This window comes from Mya arenaria, chromosome 14 (genome assembly GCF_026914265.1).
Source record: "Mya arenaria isolate MELC-2E11 chromosome 14, ASM2691426v1".
Taxonomy (NCBI): Eukaryota; Metazoa; Mollusca; class Bivalvia; order Myida; family Myidae; genus Mya; species Mya arenaria.
Genome location: NC_069135.1, coordinates 18,937,329 through 18,961,560, shown reverse-complemented (window position 1 = coordinate 18,961,560; position 24,232 = coordinate 18,937,329). Strand labels below are relative to the sequence as shown.

At 33.5% G+C, this 24,232-nt stretch overlaps 2 protein-coding genes across 6 annotated transcripts; both read right to left on the bottom strand.

The window, feature by feature from the left end:
- Positions 1-1,405: 1,405 nt before the first annotated feature.
- Positions 1,406-12,312, bottom strand: LOC128216716 (uncharacterized). Of its 4 annotated transcripts, none has more exons than XM_052923364.1 (7): positions 12,294-12,312; positions 11,200-11,306; positions 8,327-8,556; positions 6,734-6,872; positions 6,184-6,390; positions 4,053-4,195; positions 1,406-3,623 (listed from the first exon to the last, which is right to left on the bottom strand). In XM_052923364.1, exons 2-7 carry the CDS (start codon positions 11,270-11,272, stop codon positions 3,612-3,614), a joined length of 804 nt encoding a protein of 267 aa, XP_052779324.1. In that variant the 5' UTR covers positions 11,273-11,306; positions 12,294-12,312; the 3' UTR covers positions 1,406-3,611. The 4 variants fall into 4 exon arrangements, with proteins under 4 accessions (XP_052779324.1, XP_052779321.1, XP_052779323.1 ...); XM_052923361.1 differs by having other exon boundaries at positions 12,178-12,303; XM_052923363.1 differs by lacking the exon at positions 12,294-12,312 and adding an exon at positions 11,592-11,670.
- Positions 12,313-15,223: 2,911 nt separating this feature from the next.
- On the bottom strand, positions 15,224-22,279 carry LOC128216975 (uncharacterized). Of its 2 annotated transcripts, none has more exons than XR_008258165.1 (7): positions 22,091-22,279; positions 21,035-21,252; positions 18,916-19,054; positions 17,957-18,757; positions 17,511-17,725; positions 16,624-16,759; positions 15,224-16,438 (listed from the first exon to the last, which is right to left on the bottom strand). XR_008258165.1 is itself a non-coding variant. In XM_052923740.1 (7 exons), exons 4-7 carry the CDS (start codon positions 18,018-18,020, stop codon positions 16,224-16,226), a joined length of 657 nt encoding a protein of 218 aa, XP_052779700.1. In that variant the 5' UTR covers positions 18,021-18,757; positions 18,916-19,054; positions 21,035-21,252; positions 22,091-22,279; the 3' UTR covers positions 15,224-16,223. The 2 variants fall into 2 exon arrangements, 1 of the variants encoding a protein (XP_052779700.1); XM_052923740.1 differs by having other exon boundaries at positions 16,597-16,759.
- Between the last annotated feature and the right edge of the window lie 1,953 nt (positions 22,280-24,232).

Below are 24,232 nucleotides of genomic sequence, written 5' to 3'. Positions count from 1 at the left end.
CCATCTCTGTACCACAGACATACATGTACTTGGCAAGTGATTTAAACACTCCGTGTCTGTAACGCTGACGTACTTGTCAAGTGATTTTAACACTCCATCTCTAAACCGAAAACATACTTGCCAAGTGATTTAAACGCTCCGTCTCTGAACCGCGGACATACTTGCCAAGTGATTTAAACACTCCATCTCTGTACCGCAGACATACTTGCCAAGTGATTTAAAACAACCCATCTCTGTACCGCAGACATACTTGCCAAGTGATTTAAACACTCCGTCTCTGTACCACAGACATACTAGCCAAGTGATTTAAACACTCCGTCTCTGTACCGCAGACATACTTGCCAAGTGATTAAAACACTCCGTCTCTGTACCGCAGACATACTTGCCAAATGATCTGTATCCCAGACATACTTGCCAAGTGATTTGAACCACCCGTCTCCGTACCGAAGACATACTTGTCAAATGATTTAAACAATCTATCTTGGTACTGAATACATACTTGCCAAGTGAGTTAAACACTCCGTCTCTGTACCGCAGACATACTTGCCAAAATATTTAAACACTCCGTTTCTTTACCGCAGATATATTTGCCAAGTAATTTAAACATCCAGTCTCTGTACCGCAGACATACTTGCCAAAATATTTAAACACTCCGTTTCTTTACCGCAGATATATTTGCCAAGTAATTTAAACATCCAGTCTCTGTACCGCAGACATACTTGCCAAGTGATTCAAACATCCAGTCTATGTACCGCAGACATATTTGTCAAGTGATTTAAACACTCCGTTTCTTTACCGCAGATATATTTGCCAAGTAATTTAAACATCCAGTCTCTGTACCCCAGACATACTTGCCAAGTGATTCAAACATCCAGTCTCTGTACCGCAGACATACTTGTCAAGTGATTTAACCACTCCATCTCTGTACCGCTGACATACCTGCGAAGACACACTTGCCAAGTGATTTCAACACCCTGTCTCTGTACCGAAGACACACTTGCCAAGTGATTTCAACACCCTGTCTCTGTACCGAAGACACACTTGCCAAGTGATTTCAACACCCTGTCTCTGTACCGAAGACACACTTGCCAAGTGATTTCAACACCCTGTCTCTGTAGCGAAGACACACTTGCCAAGTGATTTCAACACCCTGTCTCTGTACCGAAGACACACTTGCCAAGTGATTTTAATAATCTGGCTCTTAACTTCAGCCACACTTGCCAACACATCTTCATTATATCTCTATTTAAATTATATGCTTATCGTTTTAAATCAATTTGACAAGCATTCAAATGCAGCCCATGTATACCTGTTTTTGTATAGGCCCTTTACATGGTATAACAAAGATCTGTTTGCAAACTGAATTAAGATTTTAGCTCAATAAATTAAAAAAAAAACAAAAACACTTATGTATCAATTTATTTAGTTCTATAAATTAAACATTTCAAAGTTGTAAAATATACGACTTGCTTAGACATAGTAACCATCGTAAAGCAATGAAAGTAGATATGTTTTCAAATTTAACTAATTTAATGTACAATTTTAATTATAATACTTCTAAAACATTAGAAGAAGTAAGATTAACAAGAGCGCCGCTGAGCTCCGAAAAAGAGGCATTTGCAAATGCAATTTGACAATTATTCAAGTCAGCATTATTAGCCTTGCACATTGTCTCTGGCAAGATGTACACAATTTTCATAGGAATATCTCGAATGAATTTTTAGTTATGACTGAAGTTCATGCTGTGTATGCTGATGCTTGACTTCCCCTAACGACACCAAGGCTATGACAAATTGGCAATACTTCAACATTTACAACACAAACAAGAGATAAGCTTAGAATGATCGTATTTTATTCAGTCTTGAATGTATCCTGCAGTAAAGAGCAGTAGAGCAAAGTTTCCCAAACTATATGAAAATCAGATAACAGAAAACATATGCCCTACAGAACTAGAATATATAAACATAATTATAATTCAGTAAACACAATATATCACAAAAAATATCATATTTATCCCCAAAACAACTATTGCACTTTTACAATAAAGCCAGAAGCCAACTGTATAAAACTGGTTTATTATTTGGTGTGGTTAATGTACAAACTAACGAAACGATAATCTGCAGATAAGTAACCCAATTTTATACAATTGGTCCCAGAACTTAACAAAACGTAAACACAATAAATATTCTAATGTTAAAACAGCAAATAAATAATCAATCTATTTTTTTCCCATCAATTGTAGGCATATATCAGGACAATATGCATATCATAAACAATGCACCAGCATGCAAAGTAGATAAATAATAAATGATATCAATAATTTATACATTCACTTAAATATCTAAAAATGTAAGATATGATGTAACATTATCCTATGTAAACAATCTACTTTAAAAAAATATTACATACATTCAAAGACAAATATAATTGTATTACAGCCGATTATAAAATTACTGAATTACCTGACACATAAATTATGAATGTAGAAAAAATATTAAATACAACGTTTGATTTAAACATATTTTATCACTTATTTCATAAAACACAAAACAATAACATCTAGTTTACAAGAAGCAAATGGGTTAGACACAAGTTCTGTACAACCTAAGTATCATCTGCCCTAGATCTGTACCCTTTCAACGCATGATAGAAGTATGAAGTTTTCCCTCTCAAAACTAACTGTGGGAGCCAAGCCATACAAAAATAAATTGATATGGAATTACAGATGAGACATAACAAAGAAAAAAATCACAATACAAGGTATAATGGTTCGTCAACAGTTAATTGCGAGGCTAGTGAGTGAGCTATATGATTCATTTTATTAACATTACGTGAAAGGCTGTACAGTTTGAGTAAGGACATGGTAAGTGAGTGAGCAACAGATAACGTTTATCTCGGCCTTATGAGGTTAGCCTGGGTCTTGTGGTGACATCTGCTCATGTTTATCTTCAAGCAAAGTGTTTCCGCAAAATCAATATAAAGCTTGCAAAACAAGATATTTTCATCAAAATCAATTTACTACTTCCTTAAACAAAGGCTTTTTTCAATTAATTTAAAGCTTGCCAAACATGCAAACTCTTTAAAATTTAATTCATCAAACAATCATATGGATCATGAGATCAGTGTACACTAATGTATGTGCTTAATGCCCCATATAGTTAATGAAAAAATAAATGGATTTTCTAATGATATTTTAAATAATGGATTTAATGAACACATCATATTAGGCACAAAAAACTGGACGCAAAACACATACGTGTAAATTGGTCCTGAAATCAGACGGTATGATTCCTTAAGAGTCTAAACCTTCAGAAAAGGTCAGTTGTGTATACATTATCAGTCAAAATATAAATTTGGCCTCAATACATTATAAAATTATGTATCCTAGGAATAGTTCATGTTGACAGTTCTCTTAGTTGCAGTTCTTTCATCTAAGCCCAAATATGGAACAAAGTGTTTTGGCTATCTCTGAATCAAATAAATATAAGTTCTCTCTACTTTGTACAGTAATATCAACCCAACTCTGCCCTTGACTGTAGTCGTACTGCTAGTATTCTGTCCAAATATCATGTGATAATACAGAAGTAGAGGGTCTCTTTGGATGGACACTGTCATACAACGTCCTGAAGAGGGAGACAAAACAATTGCATTACATTTATAAAACATGTTGCATGACTCATTTTAAAATTCATCATGGAGAAGGAGAGGGGTGCTTCTCTCAATAACTCAAAATTCCCCCGATTTAGATTTAAGACAATACCTATATAACAAGATAATAATTCATGTAATGGATTATGCAAAAAAAGATGAAGAAATAAAATTTTAACAATTTGCCTACAATAAATAGCAAGCATTCAGCTGCCAAATAATGATTGGTTATCCATTAACTATTGCAATACTGATTTTCAATAATATATACAATTCCCTTGTCTATTATGTACAGAAATTTTGGCATTCATATTGTGAGCAGGAGTTATGTGACTTATCCAAGGAATATTTGAAAAATTAATGTCACATTATCTGCAAAAATATCACAACTAACAACCGCATACCTTGCCCTCTGTATGTGGAAGCATGTGTTGTGTCTCTGGTGAAGGCTGTGAAGACTGGGGATCATCGTCTCCACCCTGGGGCAAGCTTGTGTAGGGAGGTGGGATGTCTGCATACGCTGGGGGATCCTCTGGCAATGGTGGGGCTGGAATATTAATAGTGAAATAGTAACACACATTTTGTCTGGGTAAAGGGCTATATAAATAACCCTACTAAATGTTTTAGTGACAACAGTATTCACAAGAAATGTTTTTATCATCTTGCGCACATTGTTCAGAAATTGCCTCCGAGCAATATTTGCTAAGCATATAGAGGGCTGATTTTGCTGCCTTCTGTACCCTATGCTGAGGAGTATTATACGTGATATTTGTGTTTTGACAGTAGGTCTTCAAACCAAATATCTGTAATAAACCTGGTAGATGCTTCATATATCATTTAGTTATGTTTTAAAAAGACAACCTGTCATAATAGAATCATAAATATCAGCAAAAATAAAATCACAAAATTCAGTATGAATACAGAGTACCAGCTTTACTTTCAGTATATCATTACCATTTTCACCAATCTAGTGTAGAATCCAAATTATCTAATTTCCATATCAGATAAGAGCAAAACAGATTTCTTCCAACTAGTTTTCCTACATTATTTATTTTATGATCATATAAACATCTCCTCAGTAAATCTTTTATAAGAAAATATTATTTTTTTCGACAGAGATGCCAATAAAAGTTTGGCAGAAGAGTAAAGCAGATATAATATTTATTACCGTAAACTAAGCCCATATGTTCTGCCAACTTTTTTTAGTAGTAACTAAGCTCATTTATTGAACAAAAATTTGAGTGAACTGCTTAAAGCCTCATTCTCAGTCAGAAATTTTGTTTAGATATATTACCATTGCTTGATGGAACACATGGCATTGATTTTCAACAAGAAATCCAACCTGTTGTTAACACAGGTCATTCCAGGTAATTGTATTGATGGGAAACCTATTAACAATATATTTACAACAGAAAAACCAATTAAACATAATTTGATTGTGGGGAAAATTGATTTTCCAATTTCCTACAAATCTTTCTGGGTAACTTTTAAAAAAGGCTTGCAATATTTGCTTACGAATGTAGGTTTATAAGGTAATCCATTTATTAAAATGTTACATTTAAAATACCTGAAGCAAAAGAGCTATGTCATGTTTTATCTCTCATCTTACAAATAATTCTAGGTTCCAGTCATTTCATATCCATTTATTGGTTAGAGGGAATTAAACAAACATGTTGTATACTATGAAAAATTACTTTATCCAATGGCCAATTCATCAGTCTCGCCTTGAATGCTTTATTTCGAACTACCCCGGTACATTTAGAGTTTATTTGCCTGTCTCAACCAATGCAGTATAAGTGTTAAAAAAGCTTCCAATGAAAATGACCGTAAAAGTTCCAATTAGTCATTAATTGGTTTTATTAAGTGGGTTGTTCAGCGGTTGCATATGTTGGTTGTTCATATAGGTTATCTAGTATAGAGACATGTTGCGCCAAACACTATAATTTCTCATTTTGGTCTTCTTATCTATCATGTCTAATAACTCAATGCTAAATATAAGAAGACCAAAAATAAGCAACAACTTATAAAAAAACAGAACTGTACAGCTTGTGAAATTAACACTTATAAATTTAGTACGGTTAATAACTAGAGCTATCATAGAATGCGATTAATACCCCCGCATGCCCAAGCGTCGAAAATACTACTTGGATAGAAAAAATAAAGAAATAAAGTGGAATGTTTCACCAAAAAACATGCCACAGAACTGGCAATACCCCCGGTAATGTAGACAAACATACTACCATGAGTTCAGAAGGTTTCTGTGACCTTGACCTCTAGGATATTAACACAGATCTTGTGTGCGACATGTCAACATACTATGATGGTCATTTCTTTCAAATAATTTTAAAATTCAATCTTGTTTGACAAAATATGGACATGGGTCTTGTGCATGATACATCTTCATGCTATAGTGCTCACTCCTGCAAAATCATTTTAAAATCTGACCATGAATGAGAAAGATATGGACTGGACAAAAATAGGACAGCTAGAGCAACTGAATGACCGACCCACTGATGGACAGACTTGATGACATACCAGTTGGCTCCAATATAACATCTGTGGTTCCAGTGCGCCCAGACGCTGCTGACTTCTGCCTGTAGAACCCTGACTGTCGGTTCTTACAGCAGCAGCAAACGATGATGACCGCTGCCAGCACCACCAGTACTATCACACTGACAACAATTCCAACTATGATACCAATACTGACTATGAATGCATCAACACCATCTGTAAAGGCATCACCTGCAGAAAGGGAAAATATTGCACTAGTTTTAATAATTTTTATTTGTCCACTTTTTTGTTTTCAGTTTGGAAAATACACATTATATTCTAAGTACAGAAACATAATTGTATTTTATTTGTTGACAGTCTGACATAAGAGTATTAGGAACCAAAACTGAATATAATAGTTATTTTATTTATTAAATAAAAGAATTAAAGTTTTTTAAACATATCAATTAGACCATATTTTTTTGAAGAAATAACCATCTGCCTGACATTCCATTGTGATTGCTGTAACATTATACCAATGTATAGGGAAATAACAGAAATGTACACAAAATCTATGCAACACGCATGATTCTACCTTCGGAATAAATCCTGAGTTCCAGCTTGAAGTTGTATCCTTCATGGGAGAGCTCACGTTTCTTCATTAGAATAGTCATATATCGGTCATCACTGCATACGCTGTTGGGAGTGTCAGCCATTTTGCACCCATAGCTCCCCTGTAAGAGCGCCACTCTATATTTATCTCAGCTTTCTATATCAGCATTAGTATTTCAACAAAAGAAATTGTTTTACACAATAATGAGGGTATTGTCCCTGGTAACATGTGCAACAAGTTCGATTTCACAATCATGAACATCTTCTGGGATATGGCCAAGATTAAATTGCTTTGATAACAAAAACAATGAAAATACCCAGGCTGTTATAAAACATGGACTTTTTGCACTAATAAAAATAGATGAGTTATTTATGAAAAACATACTTCAGTGTTAATAGGCAATACACTGACAGCAAAAGTTGCGGACAAAAATACATGTTACTATCATATGTAATATCAAGCCATCAACTCAAACGCTTTAGTGTTTATTGAACTTTTTCGAACTCATAGTTGCATTCAGTGTACATAGATATTTTTTTTAAACAACTACTTTATGCATCACTACTCTACCATGCTTAGCCGGCAAAATCTACACATATTCTTCCACTTGCTGCCTTACTCTAACAGATTCAGTCCTACAAAAACGATCCCATATTTGTAATGAATCAGTATGGTAATCACTTGGAAAACATGGAAAATGACAGCTGAAACGGCCATGAATATTTTTCAGATAAAAGCTCATAAATTCTTCCCTATCTTCTCCTAATAATTTATACAGCAACCATCTGAACATGACAGGCCAAGCTATTGGCAAGGAAAACGTGGAAACATTATATAAATCTTGGCTGTAAAAACAACGATTCTGTAAATATTTCTAAATAATATCACAAGACATGTTAATAAGAAATTGTGTTCTGTGAAGTCTATTTTTTTAATGAAACCGAATCATAAATGAAATGGGTAAAAGACGACATAGGGCTGATTGTTAAGATCTATTTAAGTTAACAATGTTGTTAACGGCATCTAATTTGTAAACTTTACAAGGTAAAATATTTGATGATGTACTCATATTGTTTGCATAAAAAAGTACAGCAGAAACAAATGTCTTGTTAAAAATACTGCAGATCACAAGTGTATCAATAAATCTTCCAGCCCATTAACGATTTTCTTCCAGCCCATTAACGATTTAAACATGTTGTTAACTTAAAAAATGTTCAGCACAACTGCTCCATTGTGTTTCATGTAGTTGTATTACAATTGACAAATTATTTTACCTTGTTTTGCAAGATTTATTTTGCTCTTGATGTTTGAATCTATCTTTTCATCTCATCATAAAAATGTTTCAGTACAATTTTTGAACCATTACTATAACACAGTTCCTGAAAATTTAGGAACAACCATTTAAATTTTGATTACAAAATAGTCATGTATTTTCTATTTATAATGATCACAATCATATATCCTTCTATATATGCATACATGTACAGAACTTATTATTATGTTTAGAACCTTATAGCTCCCTTAACTACCGTGTAAGACTCTTAAATGCAGTAAATTCTGCAATATACTTCTTACCAGAACCTTGTCATTAGATGACTCCTTGGAGAACACATGAAGATTCACCCCACAATTGTCTATTCTTATGGATCGGAAAGTGAGACACAGTCTACTGCCCTTGTCTGCCTTGAAGGTCATCTGACATGTCAGCGTGTCGTAAGCTTCTCCTCCCTGTGAGAGAATCGTGTACGACTCTTCTACCTCGATAGGACCGTCGTGAAAGCAGTCACCATACCGATCCATGTACACTGAAGAAAGGGTAAAATCTTGCTCAATTGAAGTGTCCTCTCCGATTATTTTCTTTATCAATGTTGTTAAATTTTCAATTCCAGCTAATAAAACACTGATAATGCTCATATAATAAACAACAACACATCATTATTTAAATTAAGTATTGATCAATGATAATGTGAATGTTCTATGATTAAAGCTATCATATGATCATTGTAAATATTTGCTTTTGAAAAACACTTTTTTAAGCAATATTCATGTACATGCACTTAATTGTTTTTATTTATTAAGTCATGGTTTGTACCGGTAATCATTTTTTTTTAGTTGTACAATACAGAATGACTCTTGTTTTATTTTTGGGGGGTAAAAACCTGACTAAAGACACATTAACTTCTGACCCCTATTTCTCTACCAATCAAAAGTCCCTTGGCCTTCTAACAGGATCAAGCTAAAAATACTATTTTTTTGTACAAACAAGTTTTTGATATGAGTATTTAGCTTAAGATATTTATAATGCTTGTCAAGCTTAAGAATTTAAGAGAAATAAGGGCCAGTGAAATAAAAATGCTACAAAATTGATTCTTGAAGATGAACTTAAACACTAAAAACTAATTGAAAACTCACCACCCAAACTAATTGATGAAGAAATCAAACTGAAACACAAACACAACATCTAACTATAGAGGGGCAACAATTAACAAACCAGGGGGCCATTTCAGTAAAGGATTTTAGTCACAATTTTAGTTAACGATCTTAATTCTGTATAAACATCACAGACGGCAAAACATTGATTTTCTTTATTTCCTCAACTTAGTGTTCAATTTTAATACTTGCTAAGAGTCATTTAACTCAAATATCTAGCAAAACAATTGAAACATGACACTAAGATAATTTCAATTTATGACTAAAATCCACTAAAATCTTTATTGGAATGGCCCCAAGATTTAATTTTAGTAAACATATCATGTAAAAAATATGGATTTTCTCCTCAAAATGTTTTAAAATGCACTTAACCTAAGATTTGGGATATGGGAGGCTTATTAGATCTTTACAAATCAAACGAAACTCCTAAGAAGCCAATCAATCATTGCTTTATGATTCTGTTTGAGAATCTTAGAAGAAAAACCACAGGATATTAATATCAAAACAACATATGAAAATGTAGAGAAAATTATCATGTATACATATAGGAATCTATATACAATAGAACACCATGCTGATTATATTGTACAATATGGTATTTGTTAATTTATCAATGAGCATCATGCCCAATACACAACCCAGTTATGATTACCTAACTCAATAACCAATGTATATTTGATTAATGACCTGGTGTGGACAATTATATCCCTGGGTTCATACTGGGTTCACTGAGATCAATACCAGCAATATGCACTGAGTCAGATTACATCAGGGATTGGCAGATAAACTAATTATCCTCTGTATGATAATGGCCACAAGACTGGTCAAGAGTAAGATTCTTATGTCCTTCCTCACAAAAAATGACCAAATTCATTGATCAAAAATTAACAAAATCCCTTAACTAATATTGATCAAATCCTGAAAATTGACCAAATTCCTTTACTGAAAACTGACTGACTACCTTAACTGTAAATTTACTAATTTCCTTAATTAAAAATTGACCAAATCCTGTTTGACCAAATTACTTCACTGAAAAATGGACTCAATTCCTTAATTGAAAATTGACTAAATCCCTTCACTGAAAATTGACCAATTTATCCATTCACTGAAAATTGACTAAATGCCTTTGCTAAATTGACCGAATTCATTCGCTGAAAATTGACCAAATTACTGAAAATTGACCAAATTCAATCAGTGAAAATTGACCAAAATCATTCACTGAAAATTGACCAAATTCATTCGCTGAAAATTGACCCAATTCATGCACTGAAAATTGACCCAATTCATTCACTGAAAATTGACCAAAATCATTCACTGAAAAATGACCAAATTTATTCATTGAAAATTGACTAAATCCGTTCACTGAAAATTGACCAAAATCATTCCATTGAAAATTGACCAAATTTACTCACTGAAAATTGATCAAATCCATCCAGTGAAAATTGACCATAATCAATCACTGAAAATTGTCCAAATCCATTCACTGAAAATTGACCAAATCCCTTCCCTGAAAACTGACCAAATTCTTTAACTGAAATGTGAAACAATTCATCGACTGAGGATTGCAGACCAACTTATAAATTATTACAATAATAATGTTTCTATGTATGTCAATAGTAATACAAGGATATTGTTACCATCTTATAAATGAGACTTAAAGATCAAGAAAATGTGATTGTGTGATACAATTTTCGATAAGAGGGTTTTTATCCTTGATTGATTAACTTAATGAAATGGATGAACAATAAACCTTTCTGTTGGACAAGAACAGTACAAATTACAAATATTAATTTTGAGTCATTCACAGTATATACACTTCAATCAATAAAACATTTTTTAACACATTATATGAACTAAGAAGTCTAGACCATTAAAACTAAATGAAGATTTCCTACACACAACACAACGCAACGCAACACAACACAACATAACGCAACGCAACATAACACAACACAACACTACACTACAGGGAGTATATAATTTAAAGAGTATAACAAAAAGCTGAGAGAAGCTTGAACCTGTTTCTGCATCACAGTGAGGCCATACGGACACCAGAATAAGGACGGAGAATCCAGCTAACATGTCCCTCATGTTCAGGCATTCAGCTTTGTATCATACCTGGTATCTGGAAATGTACACACATTTGCATATATTTATTTACAATGTATAATTATCATTATTTCAGTTTGATGTATAATTGTTACAGACAATTCACAAATCTAAAAATTTTTTACTTACCTGAAAGTGAATCTTCGATAGAAAAAAAAACTGTATTTTAATTATACACTTAATTAGCCTCAGTTTCACAATTGCCAGTGAATGTATTTGTTATCAAAAGAGAAAAAAGACATGTCCAAGAAAATTCCAATATGAGTTGTATACATAACCTAGAAAACCCTCCCTGACTCACATGAACCACTATCTATGATCAATACTGGGCATTCACAGCTGAATATTACAATACATTGCCTTGCCTTGCCATACAATATCTCTATTATATTTATCAATATTCTGAAAAACAGGGAACATTCTGAGCAAACTGGGTGCTTCCCTAATAGCTTTTCCTCATGATTTATGTCAGATTCACACTTGATATTCATGTGATTGCAAAGATAGTGAAAATTTACAGGTATTTAAGAGATTCTGCTTCAAAATACATCTAGGCAAGTTCCAAGTTTATTCATTAAGAAGAATTACATCTTTGTGTATATATTAGCTCACCTGTAGAAAACAAATACATAGGCCTACATGTTAGACCAAGTAGATTTAGGTTGGTGAGGTCTGATTTATGACAATAATTATTACAATTACTTTTTTTTTTTAAATTAAATCATTCAGATAAACAAACCATCAATCAATTGCCAAATACTCAACATTTTAATCTGCAGTTCTGTTTCATATATAATTAGTTTTTATTGAACATACCTTATAACACAAAACTAAACATTTCTGAATACAAAATTAAATAAATACAATAGAATTATGTCGCAACTTACCTCATTGTTTGCATGTAGAAAGTATAAAACAGTTCCCTCACATGTTACCATACATGCATTTATGATCAATACTCATTTGCACACACCAGCTTGCAGCTCCAATGTTAATACATTACTCTGATTTTCTGCAATGCTAAGAACTGCTTTCCAGAGGGAATCCTACTACAGCAGTAATATCCAATACACCATAGTGACTGATAATGAATTTGGAGTCAATTCTCAGGAAGGTTTGCCTCAGCCATGTACTGGCAAGCACGAACATAGATTCTGAAACTCCAATCTGAAAAGAAAAAATATTGAAATTGTTTTATGGATTTGTTTAATTAGAAAAACCTAATCTATGTCACATAGGAGGGTTCTACGATAGATAAAAGTATCAGGGGCGGGACCAGGAATTGATGATAGAGGGTGCGTAACTTAGGGGCGCAACCTTTTGACATGCGCCCCTTCTTCAGAATCGAAAGTATATTGCATAAACTGTTTGCATGGGGGTTTGGGGTTTTTCTCTGAAGAAAATTTTAACAATTTGTAATTGGAAATTTTGAATTTTGAGCATATAATTATTACATTTTTACATATTGAAATAAATAGTAATATGGACAATTTTAGAGGGGGCGTGCTTCTATTATATATATATATATATATATATATATATATATATATATATATATATATATATATATATATATATAGATATAGATATGTAATCATGATTGATGAATGTAAAAACTTACTTCTTTGACTTTCCTGTACATTTAGCAATATGACCGATATCAGCAAATTAAGTGAAGATGAATACCCATGAGTACCTTTGTTAATAAGGTTATGTTCCAGATAATCAGTTTGAGAGATCATACCTGAGATTGTACAGGTCAGTTAATTCAGAAAAAAAAGTTACACAAAACCCTCGGCACACGGTACCTTTTTTTTGGGGGGGGGGGGGGGGAGTGGGGGGAACTGTTTGGGAGTGAACTTTCGTGCCTTAATAGAAATAGAAATGAATTTTAAGCAATTTTTAGAAAGAAAGATTCCTACCAATCTCCAGCTTTAAGAGTACAGAAGCCTTTAAGGGATCGCCACGAGGCTCCCAGTGGTAATTTGCAAGAATATTGAAAATTGCAAAATGAACATTTTGGCCAAAATTATTATATATATGTAAGTGTTATCTGCATAGCAGACATGGGCAATTTCACTAAATAGGAATATAAATCATAATATGATACTGTGTTACTTTGTAAGTGTTGAAATATCATATATTTTTAGCAAAATATACAAAATTCTATTTGCATTTTTCCCAATCCCCAGATATTTGGTTATTTTTGAATACTTACAGTTGTTTGTGTTTGTTTGGTGCAGTGTTTCATGAATAAGCTTCTCATTATGATCCCGGCTTTGACAAGTGGGTGCAATCCGGGTACTCTAGTTTCCAGAATTCCGACCCATTTAAGCAGTATCCTGCACACTAGGGTTTGATATGCCGGATTCTACTTTTGAAGCCAACTGGATTCGGATGCTATAAGTTGCTACAAGTTATAAGTTATAAGTTGCTATAAGTTGCCATCATAAATAACATAAAATCAATGTATTAATAATGCCATTAATTGCAAAACGATATATTTTATGACCAATAATATGATTCCTTATATCATTTATGTTTAATACCATCATTGTGTTTGGTATCATATGTGTAAACCTTTACATATCAATATGGGTACAGGTTTTAACATTCCTGTTTTATGCACAAATTGTTCCCTTCTTTAAAGCATACATTTTCATTGAATTGGTAAAAACTGTGCAATCATGTGATTGGAAGTCTGAAGCTGGTTCCTGTTTAATGAACAACAAAAAGGACAGGATTTTGAAGCTTTGGTTTTTCTGTAGATGACAAGGAGTTCAAGAATCATACTTCCCTTAAGATGAGAACGGGATTAAGATCTAAAAAACATATCCAGATATTCTAGACTGTCTAGAAGAATGTTTGCCAATGCTTTAGATGAACGCATTAATTATTTTGCCTAATTATGCCAGCAATGGGTATCACTAATTCACCCATAAGAAATCATTTTATACCATTCCAAGAGTCTGTGAATTAATTCCAAAACTGGAAATATTGTCATATCCAGAATTATCCTGCCTGCCAAAGCCTAATGTTAATTGATGAGACATTGTTGACCATGTCCAAAACGTGAAACAAAACAATGTAAGAAATGCTACAACTAAGGCATGGACAGGTATAAACTATGAACCAAAGTACTTTATCGTACCTGCCTTTTTTAACATTTAATGCCACAGACTAAAAAAACAATTACTAAAGGCCATGTCTTTTGAAACAAAAACAAGTACAATTTGGAAGTTCTTTTGATGGTTTGTCATCTGAAAGACGAAATGCCGTCTCAGTTAATGTAAGCTCAAAACGCCTCATTTAATTATTCAACATTCATGTCCTGGCTGAAATGAAGACAAACCAGGCACTGCCTATATAATATATATGTATATATATGTATATATATATATCTATCAAATGCCCCCCCCCCCCATGAATTTTTCAATGTGTTTCCAAACTTCTTTCTTTAAAGGGATTGTCATTTGCACATCATTTTCTAGATGATTTTATGGCGATTACTCATGTTTGCATCGAAACCATGGGTTGCAGTGCATGATCTTACTTGTACACAAATGTAGCTAGATCTTACTTGTAAACATGTGTCTTAGTCTTGCACAATTTTTGAGATATCATCATGAATTCTTCAGTATTACTTCCTGAAATGTTATTCAATTGAAATACCCAATAAAATTAAAAGCAAACAAAGTATGTCTGTAGGCCGGAAATGTATGAAGCTGCTCATTTACAGCAAGTGTATTCAGTCATTCAAATGATAGTGATGTCTCCACATTGGAAGATGTCAGTGTTAAAATTGTATGACAAGCAATTTGCCTGATAGCATTTGTTATCCAAATGTGGAGAGAGATGGAAATGATTCCGATTTATGAGAAAACTTGTTCGATGCAAGCTCCATTAAAAGGGGGCGAAGAATCAAATACAATCAAGCATATTATGACTTTATTTCCTGAACAAAATTTGTTTGTGGCAACACTACATTGGATACCATATTGGCATAGTATGAATTTGAAATGAAACATTAACATGTCTATCAACAATAAACATCGTGACGTCACTGAATTTAGACAGTTATCATAGTTTACATGTAACAACATCATAAATTGTAATATTCGTTTTAATATAAGAATTCTATGACGAATACTAATGATGAACTAGAAATTAAACACGCAGATGGTCCTCCTTAGTCATCACCTAAAGAAAACCATTTTCAAGCATAAGAATTATGGCAATATTACAACAAAGGGGCATAATCATTACTAACATAATCCCACGAAGATGCATAACCTTCTCAAAAATAAAGATAATCTCCTACACTGTTACCTCCCCTAACAAATAAAATGTACATCATTTTCGGATGTTGTCTGGTACCCAGCGGCAGCGTATTCTGCACAACAATAGTACGTCTTGTGTGACCAAAAAAAAAATGGCGACCTCCAGTATAAGTACAACGGATGTGTGCGAAGGATTGTATTTGTTTACATGTATAAATAAAATTTAATGTGATCGAATGGGAAAACTGCTCGTTAGTGGTAAAAAGTCTCCTTCCGATGCTAAAGCGTTCGTTCGTGTGCGGGAGGTAACGTTGGAATTCAAAGTCTGATTTTTGCAAAACCATAAAGCATGCTTGCGCTTCTTTGAAAATTATCAAAATGTTTCATTTTAATTATTTACAATATGTTTTTTACAGAGAAAGTAAAATGACAGTGTAATAATGTTCAACTACACAAGTAATAAGGATGTAAAATCTAAGAAATTAAAGTTTTCATATCATTACACATGTATTCAATATTATGGCATATAGCAAGTGCATGTAGTTGACGGTTAGTATTGTTAAATATGCTAAATACTATTCGATATCTTAACAATGGTACGTACAGTGCTTAAAGTTCAACATCACATATATTGGTATCAAGCGTGTAATAAATTATCGTCCGCTATAACAGTTTTCAAACTTAGGTATGTCTTCAAACTTCAAAAAGGTTTGCTGTTGCCTGGAAGTTCTCTTGTAAACGGTTTGTCGACGGCAGCATAGTAGTAGCAGAACGACCAGTACGAACAACATGGTTGCGCTGCTGATAGTTAAGCTGACGATGCTGAGTGTATCCCCAATCTCTCTACCCATCTCAGCGTCATTGTGCCCTTTAACAATCCATTAACCAAATAAGTAAGACAATCTACCATGATGAAAAAGAATATACAAGCAATTAGTCCATGCCATTCATATACATTTATACTGCAGAAGCAATAACAATAAAACAAATAATAATTAGATATCAAAATCTTAAAATAAAAATTACCATTCTTAAAATGGATGTACGTGTCACCTTTTGAGGACTCGACCAATAAAGAAAATTCATATCCAATTTGGGAAAGCAATTTCTTTTCCAAGATAACCGTCAGCAACTCATTTCCGCTACAAAATGTTTCTGGTTTGCCACGGACAAAGCAGTCGTAACTTCTCTGGAATAAAAAAAAAAAAACATCTTATATTTCATTTCAATTTTGAAAAGTTCTTAATTGTGGACATATGGGAACAAAGTTGGCTTTTTATTGAAAGTGTTATGCCGAGGTTAGATCATGCGAAAATTATGATATATAAAATAGTGAGTTACAAACAAATTAATGTTTAAAGTGACACTCTTATTAAAAATCATTACATACACATGTATATAACAAACATCAATTTTCACTGATAAACCTTTAACTACTTACTAAATAATGCATTTAATCGAAAATGTTAATTACTGATAACAAGATTGTAACCGTGTATTTAATAGCAGAAATTGCAATAATATTAAATGATTGATGAATGCTTAAAGAAGTGGTGTACTATAGTCTCATAAGGTAGAAATACCATGTTTTATGCTCATTTCTTTCAAATAGAACTCGGTATCCTTCATAAGAACTATTGTTTTCGACATTAATTCATCCTTTTAGGAATATTAAAACAATATTATTAATTGTGGTAAATTATATTTGGGAGTAAGAGTGCATCTGTTATATTAATAATAATAATAATAATAATAATAATAATAATAATAATAATAATCATCATCATCATCATCATCATCATCATCATCATCATCATCATCATCATAATAATAATAATAATAATAATAATAATAATAATACATATAATAATAATAATAATAATAATAATAATAATAATAATAATAATAATAATAATAATAATAATAATAATTATTATTACCGTTTCGGTTCCAGACTGCAAATGTAAATACACAGCGCAGTTTGTAACTACCCAATGTTGGAATGACAGACACAGTTTTTCTCCTGGTACTGTTTTCAGTGTAATGTTGCAAACTAGCATGTCATAAGGATTGTTGTCCTGATGTGATATCATGACCGGTTCTTCAACCTCAATTGGGGTTTTCAGGAAACAGTCAGACAGGCTGTTCATGTATACTGAAAACGCAAACGATAAATAGTCAATGTAAGTATAAGAAATGCTGGCGAACATAGAAATGCTGTGGAATAATTGGAGTAATTTACAAACGTTACGCAAATGTTCGATTTTAACTGGATGGTGGACAGGATATTGAGACAATAGAGAGACTATATATGGATCGTCTCTGTAACCAATGATCTACACAAAGGTACATAGTAAAAATGAACCTACTTAAAGTTTGTTCTTACCTTTCTTCGCATCCGCATGTTGTATAATAAACAATACTATTACTAGACGGAATATTTTCCCCATTATAGACACACTGTTTAAGTCACAAAATCACAACACGACTTTACATTTTAAAGCGCGCTTCTAATCCGGGTTCATATTTATAACATTTTTTCGAAACATACATTTGATCTATTCTTCTGAAACAATTAAGGATGAACAAAAACTTTATTTATCCAAATTGTTTTAGTGACAGAGACAAAACCTATTTATTGTTATTTGGCCCTCTTACAAAGTATTTTCTATTAACACATTGATTTGGTAATAAGTGATATATTGGATGGGATTGTCTATCATGCAAATAGTTTAAACAATCTGGTCCTTTTGTGTCTTTATGCACAAATGATTCACGTTTATTGCGTTGTTATAATAAACAATGATGTATGGACATTTAAAATAACGACTCTTCGATCAAACGCAAAAGACAAAATAAAGCCTCCTTAACAAACTTTACATGCGCGTCAACCTAAACTTTATCCACTTCTAAATTAAAGCCTAGCACAATACGGGGAGCAGTTGCATTCGTCATTAGATAATTGTCAAGGGCTTTTTCTTGAATTTTCCTCCAACATAAACAATATGACGCTGAACATCCCTCTCTTCCCCGGGCTGGTTGTGTCGTTTATGTTGGCATTTTCTCCAGTGAGTGTAGACATTCCAGAGGACGACAAACAAAGTAGGGATAAGCACCATTGCAACAACTACTGGTCTGGCACTCTTGTTGAAGGCACCCATGCCCTTGACAAAGTCCGCTGATGTTACTGAAAATAAATATGAATCAATGTTAAACAGCAATGTTTCGCTAAGAAAATGAGTTGACATCGATTTATTTTAGTCACAGCATTTCTTTTCATAAACACAATTTTTTGTGTTTTAGACAATTCGATGATTTTCTCAGGAATATTACCAAAATACGAACCCTCTGCAGAGCTATTAACTGTCAGCTCGAATTTATATCCCTTTTCGAAGAATTTTGTCTTCTTTAACACCAAAGTCAAATACAGGCTGCCAGTGCAGATAGTTTCTGGGATGTCCTGTCGGTAACAGTCATACTTCTCCTGTGTAAGTGTTGCAATTGGCAAACATATGTAACTCCAGTATACATGTATTGAAATATTGACAAGAAAATACCATGCATAAAATGTATATGTTATAGTTCATTTTGGCGATCTACAGAAAATGGAGCGAGCGCAGCGAAGCCGCAGGTAGCTGGTGTTCGAACTAAGTTGACCCTCTAGCTCCGCCCTTTGTGTAGTCACTTGTTATTTTGGCGCGAAAGTTAAACCGCTCAAGCAGGCGTTAGTTTCATTAAATGAGTGTCGGGCGATGGTAAATTGTCGCAGCCCTTGTAAATATTTTATAAAAGCAAATAAAATAGATTGATGTTTTTACAAAAAAAAATGGAAAAGCACCGAAACATGAATGTAACTTATAAAAATTTTCGTTTACAAAAATCAACAAAATTATGATATTTAGGTTATTAGAATAACCTAGGTATGTTTGCATCGTATAGAACTTTACTTGGAGGACCTCGTTTTTTTATTCCTGATGATCAACAAAATATCGCACATTTTGGTACTGACTGCTTGATTGGTTGTATATCATAAAGAGCATAATTATCAGAAAAAAATGTTAATGAGATATTTGTTTTCGAATATTGACACAGAATGCTATTTTTACTGTGCACTGAATAGATGTCATTACGATTTGATAGATGAATACACATCTATTTCGAATTCGGGTTCATGACATTAGCTTCAGATGTTTCCAGAAAACGGCATCCATAACTGTCAATTATAGTTACTTCGCGCATGTGCAGAGGGCAGAGCGATCTATGTAAAATAGACTATAAGTATCTTCCATGGCCGAGAGTGTAAGATATGTTCATTCCGACCCGGTCTTCAAATAGTTCTAAGGAGAGTGAAGCATTATTTCTTGAAAGGTGCGTGAAATCTGTTTTATGGTGACATTTGAAGCGAGAAATAAATATTTAGCTTTCTAAATATTGCCACAAGACAAGGTTTCCATGATGCTACAGACGACAGTCTTTAACAAGGGAGGTAATTACAATGTGATGACCATAAAAGTTCCATACGGGCATTTTATCTTCGCCCGTGGGCAATTTCTAGCATGGTTAAATTATTGGATCTACTTATCTGAGGTGGGAGAAAAAATTTTTTTGGATAAGTAGATCCAAAAATTTAACCATGCTAGAAATTCTTGTCTTGCCAACGGGCAAAGATAAAACGCCCGTATGGAACTTTTATGGTCATCACATTGTAATTACCTCCCTTGTTAAAGACTGTCGTCTGTAGCATCATAGAAACCTTGCAATATTTAGAATGCTTATTAATTATTTCTCGCTTCAAATGTCACCATACAAAAGTTTTCACGCACCTTTCAAGAAATAATGCTTCATTCCCCCAAGAACTATTTAAAGAGCGATTTGACTATTAACACAATCTTAATCACTGTGCGCATATCCATGACAACCACGAATGATCACATATCCATACGCATTTATTTTCACTACACACAAAAGAGTTCCAGAAAAAAACATTTTAACTTAATTTTGTTTAACTGAGGTGGGAGAAAAAGCATCTGCCATAGTCGCTCGTGAAAGATAGGTTCATCCCAACTCTCGCGCAGGGTGTTTTGCGGAAACTCGGTAAACCTCGTTTCCGCAAAACACCCTACGCTCGGGTCGGGATGAACCTATCTTTAACTATTGGCCATGGAAGAGACTTATAATCTTATCTTATAGATCGACAAAATACTCTCTACGAAAACAAATGTTTGTATTCACCGTCAGATCTGTTCTACATGATAAAGAGTTGCATTAATTAGAGTAAATCCTTAATTGTCAGTGGCAAACAAGTAGGTGCGAACACCAAGGTCATTTCAAAATGCGATCATTTCAAAGTATTGTAATGATATTAAAGCAGTAAATGACGTATGGAAAGTAAAGTAGTAATTTACATTTACTTGGATATATTATCGTTGTATTGTTTCATATGCAGGTAGTATGTCAAACGTACGGTTGTATTTCCCCGTTCCACTAGGAAAGCTACATCGCAGTTTTCAATGTAAAACGTTGAGAAAAACAAACAGAGCTTGTATCCATAGTATGTGGAAAAGGTGACTCGGCACGTCAACGCATCAAAACGTTGGTTGATCTGAGACCGCACGATTACTGGTCCCAAAGGAGCAACTCCTATCGGTTTTTTGTTGCAGTCGACAGTGCTCGGGAGCATTACTGAAATGAAATACAGATTACTGCCATTTTCTGCCCACATGGTGATAAAGAATATGTATTTGACTGGAGCGGTGAAATTAAAATATATCCAACATATGATGACAGTTATCTTGCTTTGATTGAGACTGTATATCAACAGCCGGCAATGGTACGTGTAGATGGAACGGTCATCGCTCCCTAGCACCGGCTATAGAGTGCTTTTCTATTTTTAAGAAACAATAAGTCATATACAATTATTTAGAAGGATAAGATTTTTTATACTGAAAATTATTGTTTAAAATATGTCTAATAACGTATTAATAATATCTGTCATGTGTTCCCGTTCCGGATAGAAAAATCCGACCCGAGGGCACCTGCGTTGCCAGGTAACGGCTAGTTACAGGCTACGCAGCGTGCCCGAGGGTCGGATTTTTCTATCCGGAACGGACACACATGATATATATTTTTTCTAGCATACCTTAAATTACGTTTTTATGTGAGGAAAAAACATGAGAAAGCGCGTTTTGTACATTTCACCAAAAAGCGCGTGCGATGGTGTTTACTGGCGTCATGACGCGCAGTAATTTGTATTCATAGCATACGTCAATAAGTTCATTCGCTATCACGTCTTTTAAGGGTTATTTTGTTTTGTTTTTAAGGAATATTTTTGTAAAGTTAATGTTAATGGAACTCATCTATTGAAATCTCATAACTATGCTTACATTAAGTGTTTAATAAAAGAAATTGAAAGTATTACGTCACATCGCGTGACTCATCTGGCATGGGGGGATGCCCGCACGGCTGAATTTACCGGAAATGCCTATCCGGTGAGCTAGAAACACGCATATGGTCTACTTACCAATTGTTTCAACGGGTGTCCACAGAAGAACGTTGAAGAAAACTACAATGACAGGAGTGATGCGGTAAGAGTATTCCATTGTTTGTACGTGTTTTGTTACAACATTACATTTTGCACAAATTGGTTATATCACAAGAAATGTTAATGGGAATTACATTCGAAACTTCAAATATTTTGACCCATTTTGGGCGCCTATTTTGCCTATCTAATATTCAATCTCTTTCTACATCATCGCCTTTTTGTTTGTATATATCGTCAATATATTTCCCCCCATACAGTTTATCTACGTTCTGCTAAATTATGATAAGATTATAATCACAATGTTTCGTTGTTCAAAATATTGTCTTCTAAAAACAATGTACCCTCAAATGGTCTGGTCATGTTCGACAGCTTGTTCTTATCCTTTATTCAAGCATTTGAAATACCTTTTTTTGAAAACAATCGAACAATTGATGTCGTTTTTTTCATATAGGATTGAGTTGTTTCAAATATATTATTTTGGTCGACAGGGTCGAATGTTGATTTGTATAGCAGAATGATATTCAGGGTAAATAGAACAGAACCGAACAGAACATATTTTATCACACGTAAATTTTACAGTATTTTGTGTTACATATAAATATATGGATGAACTTAAAATAGTACTTTTGTAATTTCTCAAAGTTACTTTTAAGTCCACAATACACAGTTTAAATTTAATTTTCGTTGACATTGTTTTCATTGCTGTAAGTATTCGTCTATAAGACGTTGTTTAGAGATAAAAAAATAAATAAAATGGTTCTCGTTTATCTGCGATTCATCACATGATAAAAACCTTAACGAGCGAGTAGGTTCTTAACATAATAAAAACCACTTATATTTACCACGATTAATAACTAACACTGCATATTTAATGACCGATTTTATAACTATATTATCACTTTTCTTAAGTTTAAACCAGTGTTTTTAAATACATTCGTATCTATTTATATTTAACGGGTATCTACCAAAATCACCATATACAGCAGCGTTTGAAGTCGATTGTATGGCTTTGCAAAATCTTAAATGTATTTTCTCCAACTGCTCAGATTTTGTAAATCCCCGCACATGTTTTAACACCCGTATGTATTAATAGATGAAACAAAGGCATCAAATAAACTCAGCGCTGACCTTGGTTTAATGCCATGACCTTCCCTAGAATGCAGTTCTTCAATATTTCTTCAATGAAAATTGCCGAGATAAGAGATCACCCAATTGGTGAAGAAACTTAAAAAAATTGATTACCGGTAGCACAGTTATTGATTGGTAGTTACCAGAAAGTCGTGTGGTTGCCTTTATTTTTTTGTAGATAGATGTTACAATGCCGATATCTGGGCACTTTCCAGAATACCCCATTTTAGTGAGCATATTGTTCATATAAGCTTTCGCTTTGTCACCAGACGAATTCTTTATACGTATTGTTCAATAGTCATGATGCAGTATTCTCAAACTTTTTCATTATTTATTAACTTATAAGCGCAGCTTGAAATACTGTTTCAATATCTGTGTTGCTTTTATGACAATGATATGCTGATGCGCAATGATACGTTACCTGTACGTGATACTTTTCGTTCAAAATAGTCATGGTCACTTTTGGTCAGTTTTAAATGTTTAAAATCATAGTATTTTATTCAAAGAACTGTTTCTCGCCAATATTGATATCAATGATAATGCAGTTACCCGTTTCGTCCACGAGAGTTAAATAACTGAAGTGAATTAGAGTCACTTATCTTAGTGTGTATGTTTTTCCCGTTAAATAGGTGTTGTTACTTGCAAGGGATTTTCAGTATATTTTCTAGTTTTTCTCACTTTTATTTGATTTTTTGAAAAATAATCCCTCTGTTGTCCCGCATGTTTCCCAATTCTGTTTTATAACTTTAAGACTTTGTCCAATTTCCGGCGTCGATAAAACAATTTGGGGTTCAAGCCTTTTAAGTGATCCACACGGCATGTAAACTGCGATTTCTATCGTTGTGAACGTTGGCGACTTACATACATTCACAATGTCATTTTTATGGTTTTAGATTTTTCATTCACTTCAGCTTAGTATAAGTTATGTCTCCAATTTTCAAAGTTCACTCTTTTACTTTTGGTTTTGTTATTCGCAGCTCAGTACAATACCAA

What these genes read in the sequence shown, in the direction of transcription:
- LOC128216716 (XM_052923364.1), bottom strand. Translation starts at nt 11,272, where the DNA reads ATGAGGGACATGTTAGCTGGATTCTCCGTCCTTATTCTGGTGTCCGTA. An exon ending in CATCTAATGACAAGGTTCTG is followed by an intron (nt 6,873 to 8,326) that starts GTAAGAAGTATA and finishes GCGCTCTTACAG; the next exon opens with GGGAGCTATGGGTGCAAAAT. An exon ending in TGTTATATTGGAGCCAACTG is followed by an intron (nt 4,196 to 6,183) that starts GTATGTCATCAA and finishes TTAATATTCCAG; the next exon opens with CCCCACCATTGCCAGAGGAT.
- LOC128216975 (XM_052923740.1), bottom strand. Translation starts at nt 18,020, where the DNA reads ATGGGGAAAATATTCCGTCTAGTAATAGTATTGTTTATTATACAACAT. An exon ending in ACATGCGGATGCGAAGAAAG is followed by an intron (nt 17,726 to 17,956) that starts GTAAGAACAAAC and finishes TTGCGTTTTCAG; the next exon opens with TATACATGAACAGCCTGTCT. An exon ending in GTACATCCATTTTAAGAATG is followed by an intron (nt 16,439 to 16,596) that starts GTAATTTTTATT and finishes GGATTGTTAAAG; the next exon opens with GGCACAATGACGCTGAGATG.